This window comes from Macrotis lagotis, chromosome 1 (assembly GCF_037893015.1).
Source record: "Macrotis lagotis isolate mMagLag1 chromosome 1, bilby.v1.9.chrom.fasta, whole genome shotgun sequence".
Taxonomy (NCBI): domain Eukaryota; kingdom Metazoa; phylum Chordata; class Mammalia; order Peramelemorphia; family Peramelidae; genus Macrotis; species Macrotis lagotis.
Window position 1 is genome coordinate 437463210 of NC_133658.1, and position 15575 is coordinate 437478784.

The following is a 15575-nucleotide window of genomic DNA, read 5'->3' on the forward strand; positions in this document are numbered from 1 at the left end:
GTAGCATAAGAGCTGCCTCATTCTGTTAAGGGGGGGGGGGATTTAGGGAGACCTGGTTGGAGAGTTGGGGAGCCCGAGCCCGGAGGGGGCCCGCTGCGTCCCCCCAGCAGCCGGCTCCTCCTGGGAGCCCTTGGCTTCGGCGCCGGGCTGCTCCCCGGAGCAGGGCTGGGAGGCCCGAGCCTCGCGCCGCCCGCCCCGTCCGGTCCTCCCGCTGCCGCCGTGGCCTCACGGCCGTCGGAGACTTCCACGGCCACCTCCACCTTCCAGGGCCTGGGGAGGCCCGTCCTTGGCACAGACTGCCGCGAGGTACTTCTTGCAGAGGTCTCGAAGTTCAAGCTGCTTCCGACGGGTCAAAACGTAACCCAGAGGACTACTCTGTGGTGCAGAATGAGACTTTGCCTGTATTGTTGTAATTCTGACAGCGTCCTGCGAACTAAAAGCAGCTCTACCAAAGCGCTCCCCCTGCCCCCCAGAAATAAATAAAACAAGCCTTCGCACAAAGAATACAACACAGCATTTGTCCAGAATGCAACCTGCAGGGCAGTTTTGTGTGGCCCGCCCGTGGGTTTTACCAAAAGCTTTAGTTACTGAAGCCAAGCCACCCACAGAGCTCTCATTAAAATGGCAAATCAAAATATTATTTCAATAAAGACTTTTAAAAGTAGGATTAGACAGCCCACTCCACAGTGCAGAGGTTCTCAGGAGTTAGAATATGTTACCCTTATACCCACACACCTCTTCCGATCAGCATCCTGGCTGACTCAACCAGGGACGGCATCCCACCTCCAGAGAGTCTCTGGATTCCTCACTGTCTCATACTTCCTTTGCTAAGCTCCAGGGGGCAAGAGAGAAGCAACTGAAAAAAAAACCCCAAGCCCTATGGGTCAGGTGGGGAGGGTGAGGTTTAAACAAGGGGGTGTTTCTCACCTCCCAGCCTCCAAGTGGATCCAGGTCAGAGTGGCCTCTCTTCATAGTCGCTAAGAAGATATTAACAGGCCCCCTAGGCTGGAGTTCGGTTTCATTTGCTGAAGAAACCACAGAACTAAAAGAAAGAAAATTTATTAAAAGTTACAACAAACAAATAATAGACAAGTGAAAGAGAAAGCTAGATTAATGGTAAAGGGATAGAAGGGGGATGTCTGAAGCCAGACTTACTGCAATACTTTAACAGTACAGAAAAAAAAAATGTTTCCCCATATAAAATGATGACTACAATATTTCTGTGTCCAGAGTTCCACTGCTACACTAGTAGTCATTTAACAAAATAATCTGTATTTTTCCTTCTTTCAAGAACTCTTGAAAGATTTTCATATTTTTCCAAAAAACACCTTTTTAAAAAATTTTTTTTTCAAGAAAGATTTTATTTTGAGTTTTACAATTTTGAGTTTAACAGAAGGTAGTCCGTTAGTCTTTACATTGTTTCCATGGTATACATTGATCTCAGTTGAATGTGATGAGAGAGAAATTATATCCTTAAGGAAGGAAAATAAAGTATAAGAGATAGCAAAATCACATAACATAACGGTTTTTTCCAAAATTGAAGGTAATGGTCTTTGTTCAAACTCCATAATTCTTTCTCTGGATATAGATGATATTTTTCATTGCAGATAGCCCAAAATTGTGTCTGATTGTTGCACTGATAGAATGAGCAAGTCCATCAAGGTTGGTCATCACCCCCATGTTGTTAAGGTGTACAATGTGTTTCTGGTTCTGCTCATCTTGCTCAGCATCAGTTCATGCAAATCCTTCCATGCTTCCTTGAATTTCCACTCCTCCTGCTTTCTAAGAGAGCAATAGTGTTCCATGACATACATATACCACAGTTTGTTAAGCCATTCCCCAATTGAAGGACATTCACTTAATTTCCAATTCTTTGCCACCACAAACAGGGCTGCTATAAATATTTTTGTACAAGTGATGTTTTTACACTTTTTCATGATCTCTTCAGGTTATAGACCCTGTTATTGGTATTGCTGGATCAAAGGGTATGCACATTTTTGTTGCACTTTTGGCATAATCCCAAATTTCTCTCCAGAAAAGTTGGATGAGTTCACAGCTCCACCAACATTGTATTAGTATCCCAGATTTCCCACATCCCTTCCAACACTGATCATTGTTCTTTCTGGGAAAATAGATTAAAAAAAAAAAATTCCAACCATGCATGCAATGGCAGTTTTCAGTGATCATTTTTTTGCAAGATTTTGAGTTTTACATTTTTCTCCCTCCTTTCCCTCACCCCTTCTCCTGACAGAAAGCAATCTAATATAGGTTATAAAATGTAAGGAAGAATCAAATCGGGGGGAAAAATAACTTTAGAGAGAAAAAAAGACAATACAATAACTTAAAAATTGAAAGTAGTAAACTTTGGTCTACGTTTAAACTCTACAATGCATTCTCTGAATATGGACGGTATTTTCCTTCCCAAGTCTTTTGGAATTGTCTTTGTTTATTGTACTGCTTAAGTGGACAAGTCCATCATAGTTGATCATCACCCAATGTTGTTGTTAGTGTTTATAATGTTCTGGTTCTACTCACTTCTCTGAGTATCAGTTCATTCAAGTCTTTCTAGGCCATTCTGAGGTCCCATTCCTCATGATTTCTTACAGAACAAGTGTTCCTTCACATTCATATACCACAGGTTTGTTCATCTACTCCCCAATTGATGGGCATCCCCTTAATTTCTAATTCTTTGCCACAACGAAAAGAGCTGCTATGAATGTTTTTGTACGTGTGGCTTTTTTACCTCTTTTCATGATCTTTTCAGGATACACATGATCTTTTTAGGATACATTTTTAGTAGTGGTATTGCTGGATCAAGGGGTATGCAGAGTTTTATTGAATTTTAGGTTTAATTACAAATTGCCCTCCAAGCTTTCTGGTGCTCACAGTTCCACCAGCAGTGCATTGGTGTCCTAGTTTTCCCACATCCCCTCCAACATTGATCATTTTTCTTTTTAATCATATTGGCCAATCTAATAGGTATGAAGTGGGTATCACAGAATTATTTTAATTTGCATTTCTCTAATCAATAATATTTTAAGCCCTTTTAATGTGACTATAGATAACTTAATTTCTTCATCTGAGAATTCATGCAACACCTTTTTGAAAGTCTTTTAAGATATTTTGGCCTTTTTCTCTCTTCTTAACACTACCTTCACCTTGCAAGGATGACTCATTTTCTTTCTTAGGCCAGTTCATTCTCGTACTTTCTCTCTCTCTCTCTCTCTCTCTCTCTCTCTCTCTCTCTCTCTCTCTCTCTCTCTCTCTCTCTCCTACCTTGCCTAACTTCTCATAGTGCTTGCTGCTTCTCCAAGAGAAAAGGTTTTAATCTGCACACTTTGTAGGCCTGTATAATAAATCCTGAAGTTTTTTTTATATAAAAGATATTTTGGCATACTGAAATAAATACATTTTTATAGTCACCAAATAATAAGCACAGTGGGATCTTGTATTTTCTACATCTTTTAGTCATTTATATGATGGTAAAGATGTGGTCTACTGAGGAATATCTCTTTCTGAAAACTTATCAGTACTCTTCTTATCAAAGATATCCTCAAGGTGTGCATTTGGATTACATAAAAATCTCATAAAGCTAGAAAAGTAGTTCTATGAATCAAGTTCCTCTTTATTCCCTTGCTTGGGGGTTTTTTCTTCTTTTAGATAATAATAAAATCTTAAGAATATTTCTATTTTGATATTTTCCTGTCTTCCACAAATCTCAACAATCAATCCCTGAAGGCTCTCAAAATTACAATACTTACAGCATGAACCTACTCTTTAAAGCTGCAATTGGTTTTGTTCCAGCAGTTTTTCCCACCAGTGTGTTTTTCAGTGCCATTTCTACTTCTTTCAGTAGGACATCTATGTAATCAGTATATTAGTGTATAAATTTGGTGACTTCACAATCTTCACTGTGATGAAAAGAATTATTACATTAATCTTTAGTATCTTTTCCATTTTTATCTATTTTTACCTTGTTTCAGTCTCATCAATTGTCTCGATAACTTTGCTTAGTTGGATCCCTTATTAAGCTTCCTATGAATTTCGTTTTTCTTCCACTGCTCCTTCTTGTTCTAAATGATATTCTTCATAATCTTTTATCATTCTTCTCCATAAGATTTTACAAATTTATCTTCTAAACTAGTATTGGCCTTGGCTGCCTCTGTTTATCAAGTAAGTCAAATATTTGATATAATAGTTTCTGGACTCTTTTGGTCAAGACCAAATGCAATGGTAGTTTTCAGTGATCAAGACCAGGGGATACAAAGATTTAAAATGGAATATTCCCTGCCTCCAAAAATATATTGATATTTCTGGGGCATACGTAATGTTTAGAGGCAAATAAGTCAGAGATAAGACTGGACGACTAAGGTATTACAATGGATAGAGTATCAGGTCTAAAGTCAGGAAGTCCTGAATTCAAATCTGGCCTCAGACATTCACTACCTTTCTGATGCTAGGCAAGTTACCTAACCCTATTTACCTCAGTTTTCTCATCTGTAAAACAACCTGGAGAAGGAAATGAGAAGTCACTCCAATATATTTGCCAAAAAAGTGCCAAATGTTATCACAAAGGGTCAAACACAACTGATATGACTGAACAACAGCTAAAGTGATAAAGTAATTTGAGAAGAAATATAATAAAAACTAAATAGGAAAGGCTAGTCAGAAATAAACCTTGAACAATTGTTCAACTGGAGCCAAGCAGAGCAGGCCAGAGGTAGGAGTGTCAGTAATCAAATGAGACTCGTGCTGGGGCCATGCCCCTAGCGTGGGGGGACCTCTTTAGTGAGGATAAATCTCAATATTGATACCATTGACTGCACAGTGAACCCTAGCCCTGACAATGAGGGATAACAGCAACCATGTGACAAGTTTTATTCATAGCAGGGCCTCATGACCAGAACTTTTCCAAGCTTGTTTGGTGCTTGTCCAAGCTCAGAGTATACCTGATTTTGGGTCCATGCAATACAATAATTATATGGGATTTTGCCAGAGGATCAAGTGTGTGAGGGTGAGATGGATTTTGCCAGAGGGTGAGAGCATCCAGATCATTACAAGCACAGCCTTCTTGCTTGGTCTAGTTCCAGAAATCAGTGTGTCTCCTAATATCTCAACAAAGCCAAGATGGAACTGAGAAGGAAGAATGTTAAAAGCTTAAAGGAGAATTTTTGCTATGGAAAGGAGGCAATAGATGGATTGCTAGGCTCCAAATATGTCATTTTGGCCAGAAAGCAGAGAATATGAAGTAGTGTGAAGTACATGTGGAAAGTTTCACTGGAGATAATTGCAAATGGCTTTTAGAACTGGTATGAAGTTTTAATTTTATCTTAGAGGCAAAAGAGAAGTAATGAAGATTTTTGAACTGGGGAGTGAAATGGTTAGAACTGTCTTCCAGAAGATGACTTTGGCAACTGAGTGGAGAATGGACTGGAAAAGGAAAAGAAGGGAAGTAGGAAAACCAATTAGAAATCTATTGTAATAAGCCAGGCAAGAGACAGGACAGTTTGAATTATGATTGTGGCCCTGTGAGTAGAGATAATGTGGCCAATACAATTGTAATACAAAGCACTTACTATGTGTCAGGTGAGGGAGATTAAATGCCTGATTCCATATTATCCTTTTGGGATTTTCTTGGGCAAGATACTGGAGTGGTTTGCTATTTCCTTCTTGAGCTCCTTTTATAGATGAGGAGATTGAGGTACATAGTTAAGTGACTTGCCCAGAGTCACACAGCTTTTTATAGTGTCTGAGACAAGATTTGAACCCATGGCTTCCTGATTCCAGGCCCAGCATTCTATCTAATTTGCAACCTAACTGCCCTTGGCTATAGTTAGAGGATGGGAAATGGTTGATGATCCAACAATGAAGACTGGAAAAGTTAATCATCATTGAGATCAGAGCAAGATGAGCTGTTCCATTAACTTTTCTCTATTTATCTCTTTTTTCCTTCACAGCTAAACTCCTAAGAGAAAACCCACCTGAACTCATTATAACCTCTTTTTCATCTTCTAATTTATCTCCTTGAAAACAGTTAAGGCAACCTAACCACCAGAAAGAAACTATTCTCTTCAAGTTTATCTTGACTTTTATTGCTAAATCTAATGACTTTTTCTCAGTCCTCATATTTCTGATCTCAGTTACTTTTGACATGTCAATTACTCCCTCTTCTTGAATATCATTTCTCCTCCCCAAAGTAGAAGGATGGAGGGATTCCTTATAGAGAAGAGGATGTTTAGAATAGCCACTTTGGTTAATCAGGGGGAAAACAAAAGTAGAAATGAAGGTCAGTTGGGATTAGATAATAAATTTTTCTAGTACACCAGAAAGTAAAAGTCACTTCAATAATTTTCTGTAATACAGACATAAGAATAAATAAGTCAGAGGGAGGATATAATTCATATTTGGAGGTTGGCAAGACATATCTGATAATAAATTAATGAAACAAAGGATTCTAAGTTAGAGGTCAGTGAAGATTTGAAATAATTAAGTATAGGGTACAGAGTGTGGGGAAGAAAGTGAGACCAGATAAGGAATGAGAGAACAAGGAAGGTTTGGAGTACTAGAAATCCAGGTAAGGAGGAAGAACAGGTTCAGGAATAAGAAAAAGAAATGGAAGGATATAAGACTGAGGAAGTTCAGAGTTCTGAATTCTGAAGGTAAGACAGATATAGGTGATGATGAGATTAAGGGTATTACTTTTTTTTTTCTGGGTCTTACTGAGCTCCTAGAAATTGAGGTGATTGATGAACTGAGAAGCTAGAATGTATGAGGGAAGATCAGTATGTATACTAGATCTTCTATATGGTTGCAGTGATTGGGGTAGAAAGACAATAAGCCATTTACCAAACTTCCTGAGAAAGTCAGGAAATATTCTGGGGGATGAAAACTGCCACAAAGATCTAAGTAGAGTATGGCTAGTGTTTCAAGGGAGCAAGAGATTCATCTACTACTACTGGAGAGAATAGCCTTAGATATACTGCCTTCTAGAATTATCTAAGTTTCCATGAGTATAAGAAGATTGAGGAAATGTGAAAGAAAGAGGCCTTTGAAGAAATAGAAGTTTAAAACCAATAGTATAAGAATTTTAGCAAACACAATGGAATGAGAGAGCAAAGCAACAGACTTTAGTGGGATAGGAATGAGATAGATGGGAATGGGAACATTCCCATAGCTAGGAAAGAGGGATAAGCAGCAAGGGTCTCTAGTTCATAGGGTGTTTGCTAAAGTAGTTTGCTAGCTACGGGATGGGGAAAATTTCATTTGAATAGGGCTCTCATACTATGATGTATTAATTCTTTCCCAAGCACTGTGAAGGAAATAGTATTGGGATTTTCAGGTAGATAGTTTAAAAATACCTAAAAGTGAGAATCCAACTCATATTCTTTGCCACTTCCTTTGAAACATCCCAAAATGGTGATAAATTATGCCCGACCCTGTGTCTGGGGGGCCTAATGGTAAAACCTAGTATTTGAACATTAAATGATATAATGTTGAAATGTTGGTTTTCTTGAATTATTCAGTAAAAATGAGATAGAGTAGCTATTGCTTCCATATGTGTCTTAATAAGTGCTTTGAAGTTCAAAACTCCAAGATGCAATAGAAAGAAGAGAGTACTACAAAAACAAAACAGAACACAGCAGAAGTTTATAAAGAAAGACAACTTTATTGAAGAGAACTACTCACAATAAGAAGGGACAGTCATGTGTCCATACACAGGAATCTGCTGTAATCTTTTTTAAAATTTTTTTTTTCAAGGCAATGGGGTTAAGTGGTTTGCCCAAGGCCACACAGCTAGGTAATTATTAAGTATCTGAGGCTGGATTTGAACTCAGGTACTCCTGACTCTAGGGCCGGTGCTCTATCCACTTAGCCACCTAGCTGCCCCAATCTCCTGTAATCTTTGGTGTAATCAAGCACCAAAAATGATTAAAGTCCTGTAGATTTTCATAGGGTTCTTATTTAGATCAAGTAGGACCAAGAATTGGAATGAAAGAATGAAAAATCTGTTCTTGGTGTACAGCTCAAGGTTGGGAGCCTGGTGCTGATTCATGTTGGAAGGAATGCATGGGAAATGGGTGACTAATTAATAATCATATTCACCAATGAAAGAAAAAAAGGGACTTTCAACTGCTAAGCAGTCCTTGCTTTGGCTATGTAGCTCAGGGAATTTGAGTTTCCTCAGTGAGGTTTTTTTTTTTTTGTTTTTTTTTGTTTTTTTTAGCAGGGAAGCTACTCAAGGCCTTTACAATGTACCCCAGCATCTCTGGGGATTAACTTGCTAGATCTCATTGAGGGAAGCCTATAGTTGTATACAATCCAAAGAGCCACTTCTAAAAAGAGCCAGATCCACTGGAGTATTATGAACTCATAATAAATGTCATAGCCAGTTCCCCACCTCCAGTTAATGGGGTGGAGTCAGGAGAGTAGAGTAAGTGCAGGAATTCTTTCCCAGGCTGAATATTCCTAATTCCTTTGGTATTGTGGGAAGCTCTTTAGCCCAACCCATGAACTGCATGAAATCAGCACAGTGGTTCATTTCTGGACAGCTCAGACAGGTGATTAAGGAAGTGATTTGATTTATCAGGTAATTTTTTTGCATTTAATATTTAATTTTTTTCTAATTACATATAATTTTCAACATTTATTTTTGTTTTGTTTTTTGCAAGATTTTTTCAATGCAATGGGGTTAAGTGACTTGCTCAGAGTTATACAGCTGTCTGTTACATACAAGTGTCTGAGGTCCTATTTGAACTCAAGTCTTCCTGACTCTAGGACTGGTGCTCTGTACACAACACTACCTAGCTCCCTTCACCATTCATTTTTATAAGATTTTGAGTAAAAAATTCTTCTTCCTCTCTTACTTCTCCAAGACAGCAAGTGATCTGATATAGGTTATATATGTACTATCATGTTAAACATATTTCCACAATAGTCATATTGTGAAAAAAAAATCAGAATAAAAGGGAAAAACCACAAGAAAGGGAAAAAATGTGAAAATAGTATTCTTCAATCTATATTTAGACTCCATAGTTCTTTCTCTGGATGTGGATAGCATTTTCCATCATGGGTCTTTTGAAATTGTCTTGGATCATTGTTTGACTGAGAAGAGAAGTCTATCAAAGTTGGCTATCACATAAGGTTACTGTTATTGTGTACAGTTCTACTAATTTTGCTCACTCTCCTCAGCATCAGTTCATGTGAGTCTTTCCAGATTTTTTTTGAAATATGAGTGTTCATCATTTCTTACAGTACAATAGTGTTTCATTACATTCATTTACCACAACTTGTTCAGCCATTCCCCAGTTGTTGGACATCCCTATAGTTTCTAATTCTCTCCCACCACAAAAAAAGAGTATGAATATTTTTGTACATGTGGGTCCTGTTTCTTTTTTTAAGATCTCTTTGGGATATAGACTTAGTAGCAGTGATTTATCAAACATCTTGTGTCTTGATGGTTTTCACAGTAAGTTCTCTGATGATGTCAACAGATAGCTCTCCCAAGTCATCTATAATGGAAAACTTCATCTCCCCTCCCCTCAGTCAGTAACTAAAAACGAGAACAGAACAAGTTCCTCTGATGTCATCCTCCCCATACTGCCAGAGACAGTCTCAGTGGGAAAATTTCTCATGCTGTTAGCATAAGTAGCATCTGGAAACTACCATAGGACCAATACAGGTGCAGTTGGAAGTAGTCTCCAAAAAAGCCTGGAGTTTATTTCCAATGCTAGTAACCAAAGGATTAACAGATAAGCCAGGAAAGTTGTGGTCAGGTGACTGAGGTGGGATGGACTGGGAAGAGAAATTCTTAAACTTCTATCTTGAATAGGAAGGGTCCATACAAGATAGAATATAAAGTATGTGATATATTTCCCTGAAAGTAAGACCTAGCATGAATTTTTCAGTATGCTCTAAGATAAGACTACCTCAAAAATAAGCCCAGATTCAGCCAGCAATCAATATAATAAAGACATGAAGAGCTTCCTTGCAGACTGAAGAATAAATCAAATAACAATTCCCATAGGAATGACTGCCTATCTTGAAAAATAAGCTCTAATACATCTTTTGGAAGAAAAATTAATGAAAGACCCAGGCTTATTTTGGGGGAAAATACAGTAATGGGAAAGGTCAATCGGAACAAATTTGTACCACCAGCTTCAAATATCACTGAGAAATAGTAGAAATAGTAGAGAACAACTGACTGCTCAGTATTTCTTAGGAAATTTATTTCAATACTTTTGTGGAGGATAAATTGGAGAAGGCAGGAGCCAGAAGCAGGGAAAGTGATTGGGTAAGGAGTGAGAATTTGGACTAAGGCACCCCTGTGAATGAAGAGAGAATATGGGGGATGTATGGAAGAAAATTTGACAAGATTGGGCAGCTGATTGACTACAGTAAGTGAGGGATAACGAGTCAATAATGACCCCAAATGTTGCAAAACTTGTAGATTAGCAAGATATTGGTGCTTTCAACAGAAATAGGGGAATTTAGAGAAGGGGTAAGTTTATGTATGAAGTTACTGAATTCCTTTTAAGACATTCTGAGTTCAAGGATTTGGGATTTAAAGTTGTTTCAAGAATTTTCAGAGTCCTTCCTAGTCACTTTATTAATATGCCTCCCTAGCTTACATACAGACTGGTACACTTCACTTTATCTCCTGTTAACCTTTCAGGAGTTTGACTTTAAAACAAAATAAACTAACATATTAATCTCCAGAATTTGGATTTAAGAAAGAGCAAATGGAATTAGATTAACATACATGTTTATTAGGTTCTCTAGGCTTGCTGTTGTGTATGCCTGGGGCCTTGTTAGGAAGTGGATCCCAAGTGGAATTTTGGAGATGTATATTTGTCATAAATCAGAAGGCAGGATCTGTTAAAGTTTGAGGGATTGATCCTCAGCTCAGGATGTGCTTCTTGTCACCAGGGATCCCATTAGGTCAGGAGGAGTGTGCCCTTCTGATTCAGTACTTTTGTGTTTTATCAATTATGCTAAAAACCTCCACAAAGCAGGAATCTTCCCTGTCCGGAATATCAGTACCATTTTTTTTTGGTTATTGATGCATTGTGGAGATTTATATCTGTTACAAGTAAGGAAAATTCATATTATTTTTAGACAACATTGTTACCACTTAAGAGTGTAATATACACCATCAGTAGTGTCACATAATTCTACCAGATGACATCTATGACCCAGAGTTTAGGTAGATCAAGTGGATCATGTGGTCATGTAAGCAAGCTTTCAAAGAGGTTTTATGTAAAATTGAACTGGAAAGGTTACATTTTTAGGAAAAGAAGAAAAAAAATTAGCATGGCTTTTCACATTAGACCAAAGGAAATTATTTCTTCTTTATCAGTAAGTTAATTAGTATTTAAAGAGAAGTGGATGAGTTTCTGAAACTATTCAAAGTCCTTTGAGTTTTCTTTTGGAATCATAAAGTGATTGGGGGAAGGGAGATAACAGGAGATGTTCAGTATATGCAATATCACTAGGAAAAAGAAATATAATAGTAAATAGAACACAAAATAGAGTCGGTTATGCTCTCTCAAAACCCAATTTTGACAAGGTATTAAGATGTTCAGTCAGAAATATGAATAGACTTCATAAGAATGAATATTGTTGTTCAGTTGTTTCCGTTATGTCTGATTCTTTGTGACCATATTTGAGGTTTTCATGACAAAGATGTTGGAGGGATTTGCTATGGCCTGCCTTCTCCAGTTCATTTTATGGATGAGACAAATAATTAATTGATTTGCCAAAGGTTATAGAGCAAGTAATGGCTGAGATGGAATTTGAACTCAGAAAGATGGGTCTGCCCAGCATTCTATCCATTGTACCACTTAGTTGCCCTTGAGTATGATTATGACAGGGTATATAGATTAAAAGTTAGTAACTGAGCATAAAGTTGTTAATGGGATCATTAGGGAAAAAAAGTTTAAAGAGAAGAGAAAACTCAGGACAGGAAACTTAGGGATAAGAAATGGTTGAAGATTGAGCAAATGAGTCTGAGAAGAAACAAATCAGACAAGTAGAGAAATAACCAGATCATAGAAACAACAAAGTATCACAAGTTACAGAGTGGTCAAGGAGGATAAGACTGAGATGAAAGAGATTAGAACCTCCTTTTCTCCCTCCCCTAGCCTTCCCTTTCTTCCTCCTCATTTTCCCATCTTTCCTTTTCTTTTCCAACTTTTGTAGCTTGAGATCTTGACACTGCAATTCAACAAAGAATAATACTAAAAAACAAGAGGACTTTACCACAATTCACAGTCAATTATAGTCAATCAAACATTAAGTACCTATAATGTGCAAAATAGGTTAAAAACCAAGTTTTCTAAGTACTGAGAATATTTTTTTTTTTGTTAAATGTTGTTTGAATTGAAAAACAAGTGCTTTCCCACAGGACCAAAAGGAAAACTTCAAATGAAAATCTTACCAAAGTTGAAGGAAAATGTTGAGACAACACAGTTACATGAAAGCCCTACCAAAAAACACAGGTCTGTAGCTGTTATAAACTTGTATCTATTACCATGACTATTAAAAGACAATGTCTGATTTCTGTAGAGGTATTTCTTTTGGACTGTATACAGTGGTGGGGATCAGCCATTTCATCCTGATTTGGCAGAACTGATACCTAATTTTATTTTAAGTATGACAAACCAGTTGTTAAAGTGGCACTTGTAATTGGGGTTCTCTCTAAAGTGGGCACCTGGGCAGCCACCTAATGTGGAAATCACAACTTTACATTCCTTATTCTTTTTTTAGCATTCATCTGCGCAATAGCATTCTCTTAGCACCCTAGTATATGTTAATTCCATCCATAGGTGAAAGAAAAAGACAAAACTATGCTTGTAATATTTATTCATTCACTTCTTAGAGCTCATTATTCCTTTGATGAAATACCACATTTTAATTCCCTCATTTTGCTACTTCAGTAAACAAACATATACTGTAAAGAGAAAAAGTGTCAAACAACCAGGGAATAAATTTGTTTCCATTTTGTGTTATGTCTCTAATTCCCATAAGATATTATGAGTGCTCTGGTGTTCCCTAAATGGTGAAAACAATAGGAAGCTGGGACACAAAGAACTAAAAGAAATATGGATTTCAAGAGTTATCTTATTGCCCATTTCAGAAGCCATGAAAGTTGAAGAAAAAAGAGTTAGGATAGGTAAAATAAGTTTTGGTTCTGCAAATGTTATTGTAATCATTTGTCTGCTTTCACTACATAAGGATACATTTGCTTACTGTAAGTAAAATAACATGATCTAGTTTTATGTATCTCTTGTTGTTCTTATGAGTATCAAATATTTGAAATATTAAACTATCTTTCAGTATATCTTTTTGTATATTTAAAATGGTCATTAGGGCAGAGACCCATTGTTAATTTATTTGAATTCTCACTACTGGCTATATACCTTTCAGATGAAAATTTAGCTGGTTCTGTGGTTTTTGACAAAGCTTTCAACAGTGAAAGAATTCTAACTTGTTATTTTTAAATTCTTATTTAAAGGATAGTTAAGTATATCTGGTAAAGGAAAACATTTAAACATATAAAACCATGATTCATCTTCAACCTCAATTAAGCAAATATGTCTTCCTAGTCATCTACTATATTATAGGTATTAGGGATGCAGAAATAACAACAACAAAGCTCTCAAGAAATCTATAAGGCATTGAAGGATGGAGAACTATGATAAAAAAAAGATGATAAAAGAGAGAATGGCTGAAGAATATGAGGGATTTGAAAGGCACAGAAAGCAAGAGAGCCATTACTTTCACTTGAGAAAAAGATGGGTTAGTAGGGATGGCATCTGATTTATACATCAAAGGAAGGGAAAGACTTTAGCAATGAGGAGGAGACTCCTTTCCAGGTATGGATGATAGAATTAGCCTAAGAGTCAAGGTGAAAATAAAAGATTAAGAATCATCTAGTTTCACAGATATCTTATTGTCTGATCTTGTTACCTCTTAGACTTCTCTTCTCCTCTTTAAGGATATGATTTCTCTCTCATCATACCCAATTTGGATCAAGGTACACTATGGTAACAAAGTAAAGACTGACAGAGTGCTTTCCATGGTGGGGTGGGGGGAGGGAAGCAAGATTGGGGGGAAAATTGTAAAACTGAAATGATATGTTTAATAAAAATTAATTTAAAGACAAGAATCATCTAGTTTCATTAGACCATAGGGTATATAACAAGATATAATATGAAAACACTGGGCAATTAATGTTTTGATATGTTATCTTTTCAAAAGTTATAATTATAACCTGACATTATCAAGTTGCATTTTGAATTTTAGTTAAAGGTAAATGATGATTCATTTCTGATAACTGTCAGATATTCTATCTGTATTTACAGAGCTTGTCCTGGTTTGATGTTTTTGTTTTAATTGTATTATAAAAGAAAAAAATAAGAATCCCCAAATAAGAAAATATGCTTATAGATTTTAATATTTCTTAATAAATTTTAAAAAATGTTTCTTTGTCAGTATGCAGTTGAATGTTCCACACCAAGAAGAACAACAAAAAAGTCCCATTAATGAGGACTCCAAGAATACAAACAGTCTTGTATTGAAGGTATGTATCCTTATCTTCATTTAATGGAATATTAGAGCTACAAAGGGTCCCTAGAAACTACCAAGTCCAACTTCCTTGTATAGTGTTTGAAACTGAGGCCTATGACTAGGGAAGTGACTTGTCCAAGGTCACACAGTGACAGGATCAGCATTTGAACTAAGGTTTCCTGCCTTATGTATAGTGTTATTTCCACTCTAGCCCAATATTGACATCTTCTGATATTCTCATATAGATTTAGCCAGTAACTTTAACAAAACTGGAATAAAAAATAAAATGATATATTTGCAGTAGTAACTAATTCTTTTCTATTAGCATTTTTAGTGTTGATGTTACTAAGAATAGATTAAAGAATAAACCATAAGAAAAAGCACATAGACACAAAATAAAGTTTAAAAGGTCTGTAGTGAATACAGTAACATCAAAAATTGAAACTTAATGCTGTGAAATTATTAGGTCTTGTACTTGGATCCCAAAGAAGACTTTTGAGAATTCCTCTCCTTCACTTCTTTCCTGGGAGAACGAAAAAAGTGTACTTTCAGTGCTGAACACTGCATGTTTGTGTACTGTGCTTACTGTTGGTTAATTTAGATTAACTACTTTTTTCTTCATTTTTCCTTTTGTTATTTGGCATGGCTCTACATACATAGAAAAAAGAAGTTAAGGAAAAAATGAATCAGTTTTTTAGGAGATAAGTAATTTTTTTAGAGAATGAATAATTTTAGACAGGTAAAATAAATCAATAACACTTAAAAATAATATATTAGGAATACTTTTGTGTAGGAATAATAACCCCAAAACATTATAAGCCAATTCAAGTCTGCACTTTTTATTATTCTTGCTATAAAATATCAAAGTTAACTCTGTTCTAGATCTTAATACTCTATGTAGAAAATTTTTGTAGGACTCATGATTTCAGTGGTGTAATGCAATGAAATGAGGAATCCAACCATGTTGTAGATTAGCAACTTGGGGTCTGATTGGTAGTGGGATGTGC

At 36.5% G+C, this 15575-nt stretch overlaps 1 protein-coding gene across 3 annotated transcripts in view; it reads left to right on the forward strand.

The window, feature by feature from the left end:
- MEIKIN (meiotic kinetochore factor) overlaps window positions 1–15575 on the forward strand; it is a 142569-nt gene that overhangs the window by 21837 nt on the left and 105157 nt on the right. For all 3 annotated transcript variants that reach the window (XM_074231296.1, XM_074231310.1, XM_074231301.1), the window contains exons 2-3: window positions 12404–12497; window positions 14494–14581. In XM_074231296.1, the coding sequence (XP_074087397.1) occupies window positions 12404–12497; window positions 14494–14581 (182 nt within the window). The remainder of the gene's footprint in view (window positions 1–12403; window positions 12498–14493; window positions 14582–15575) is intronic.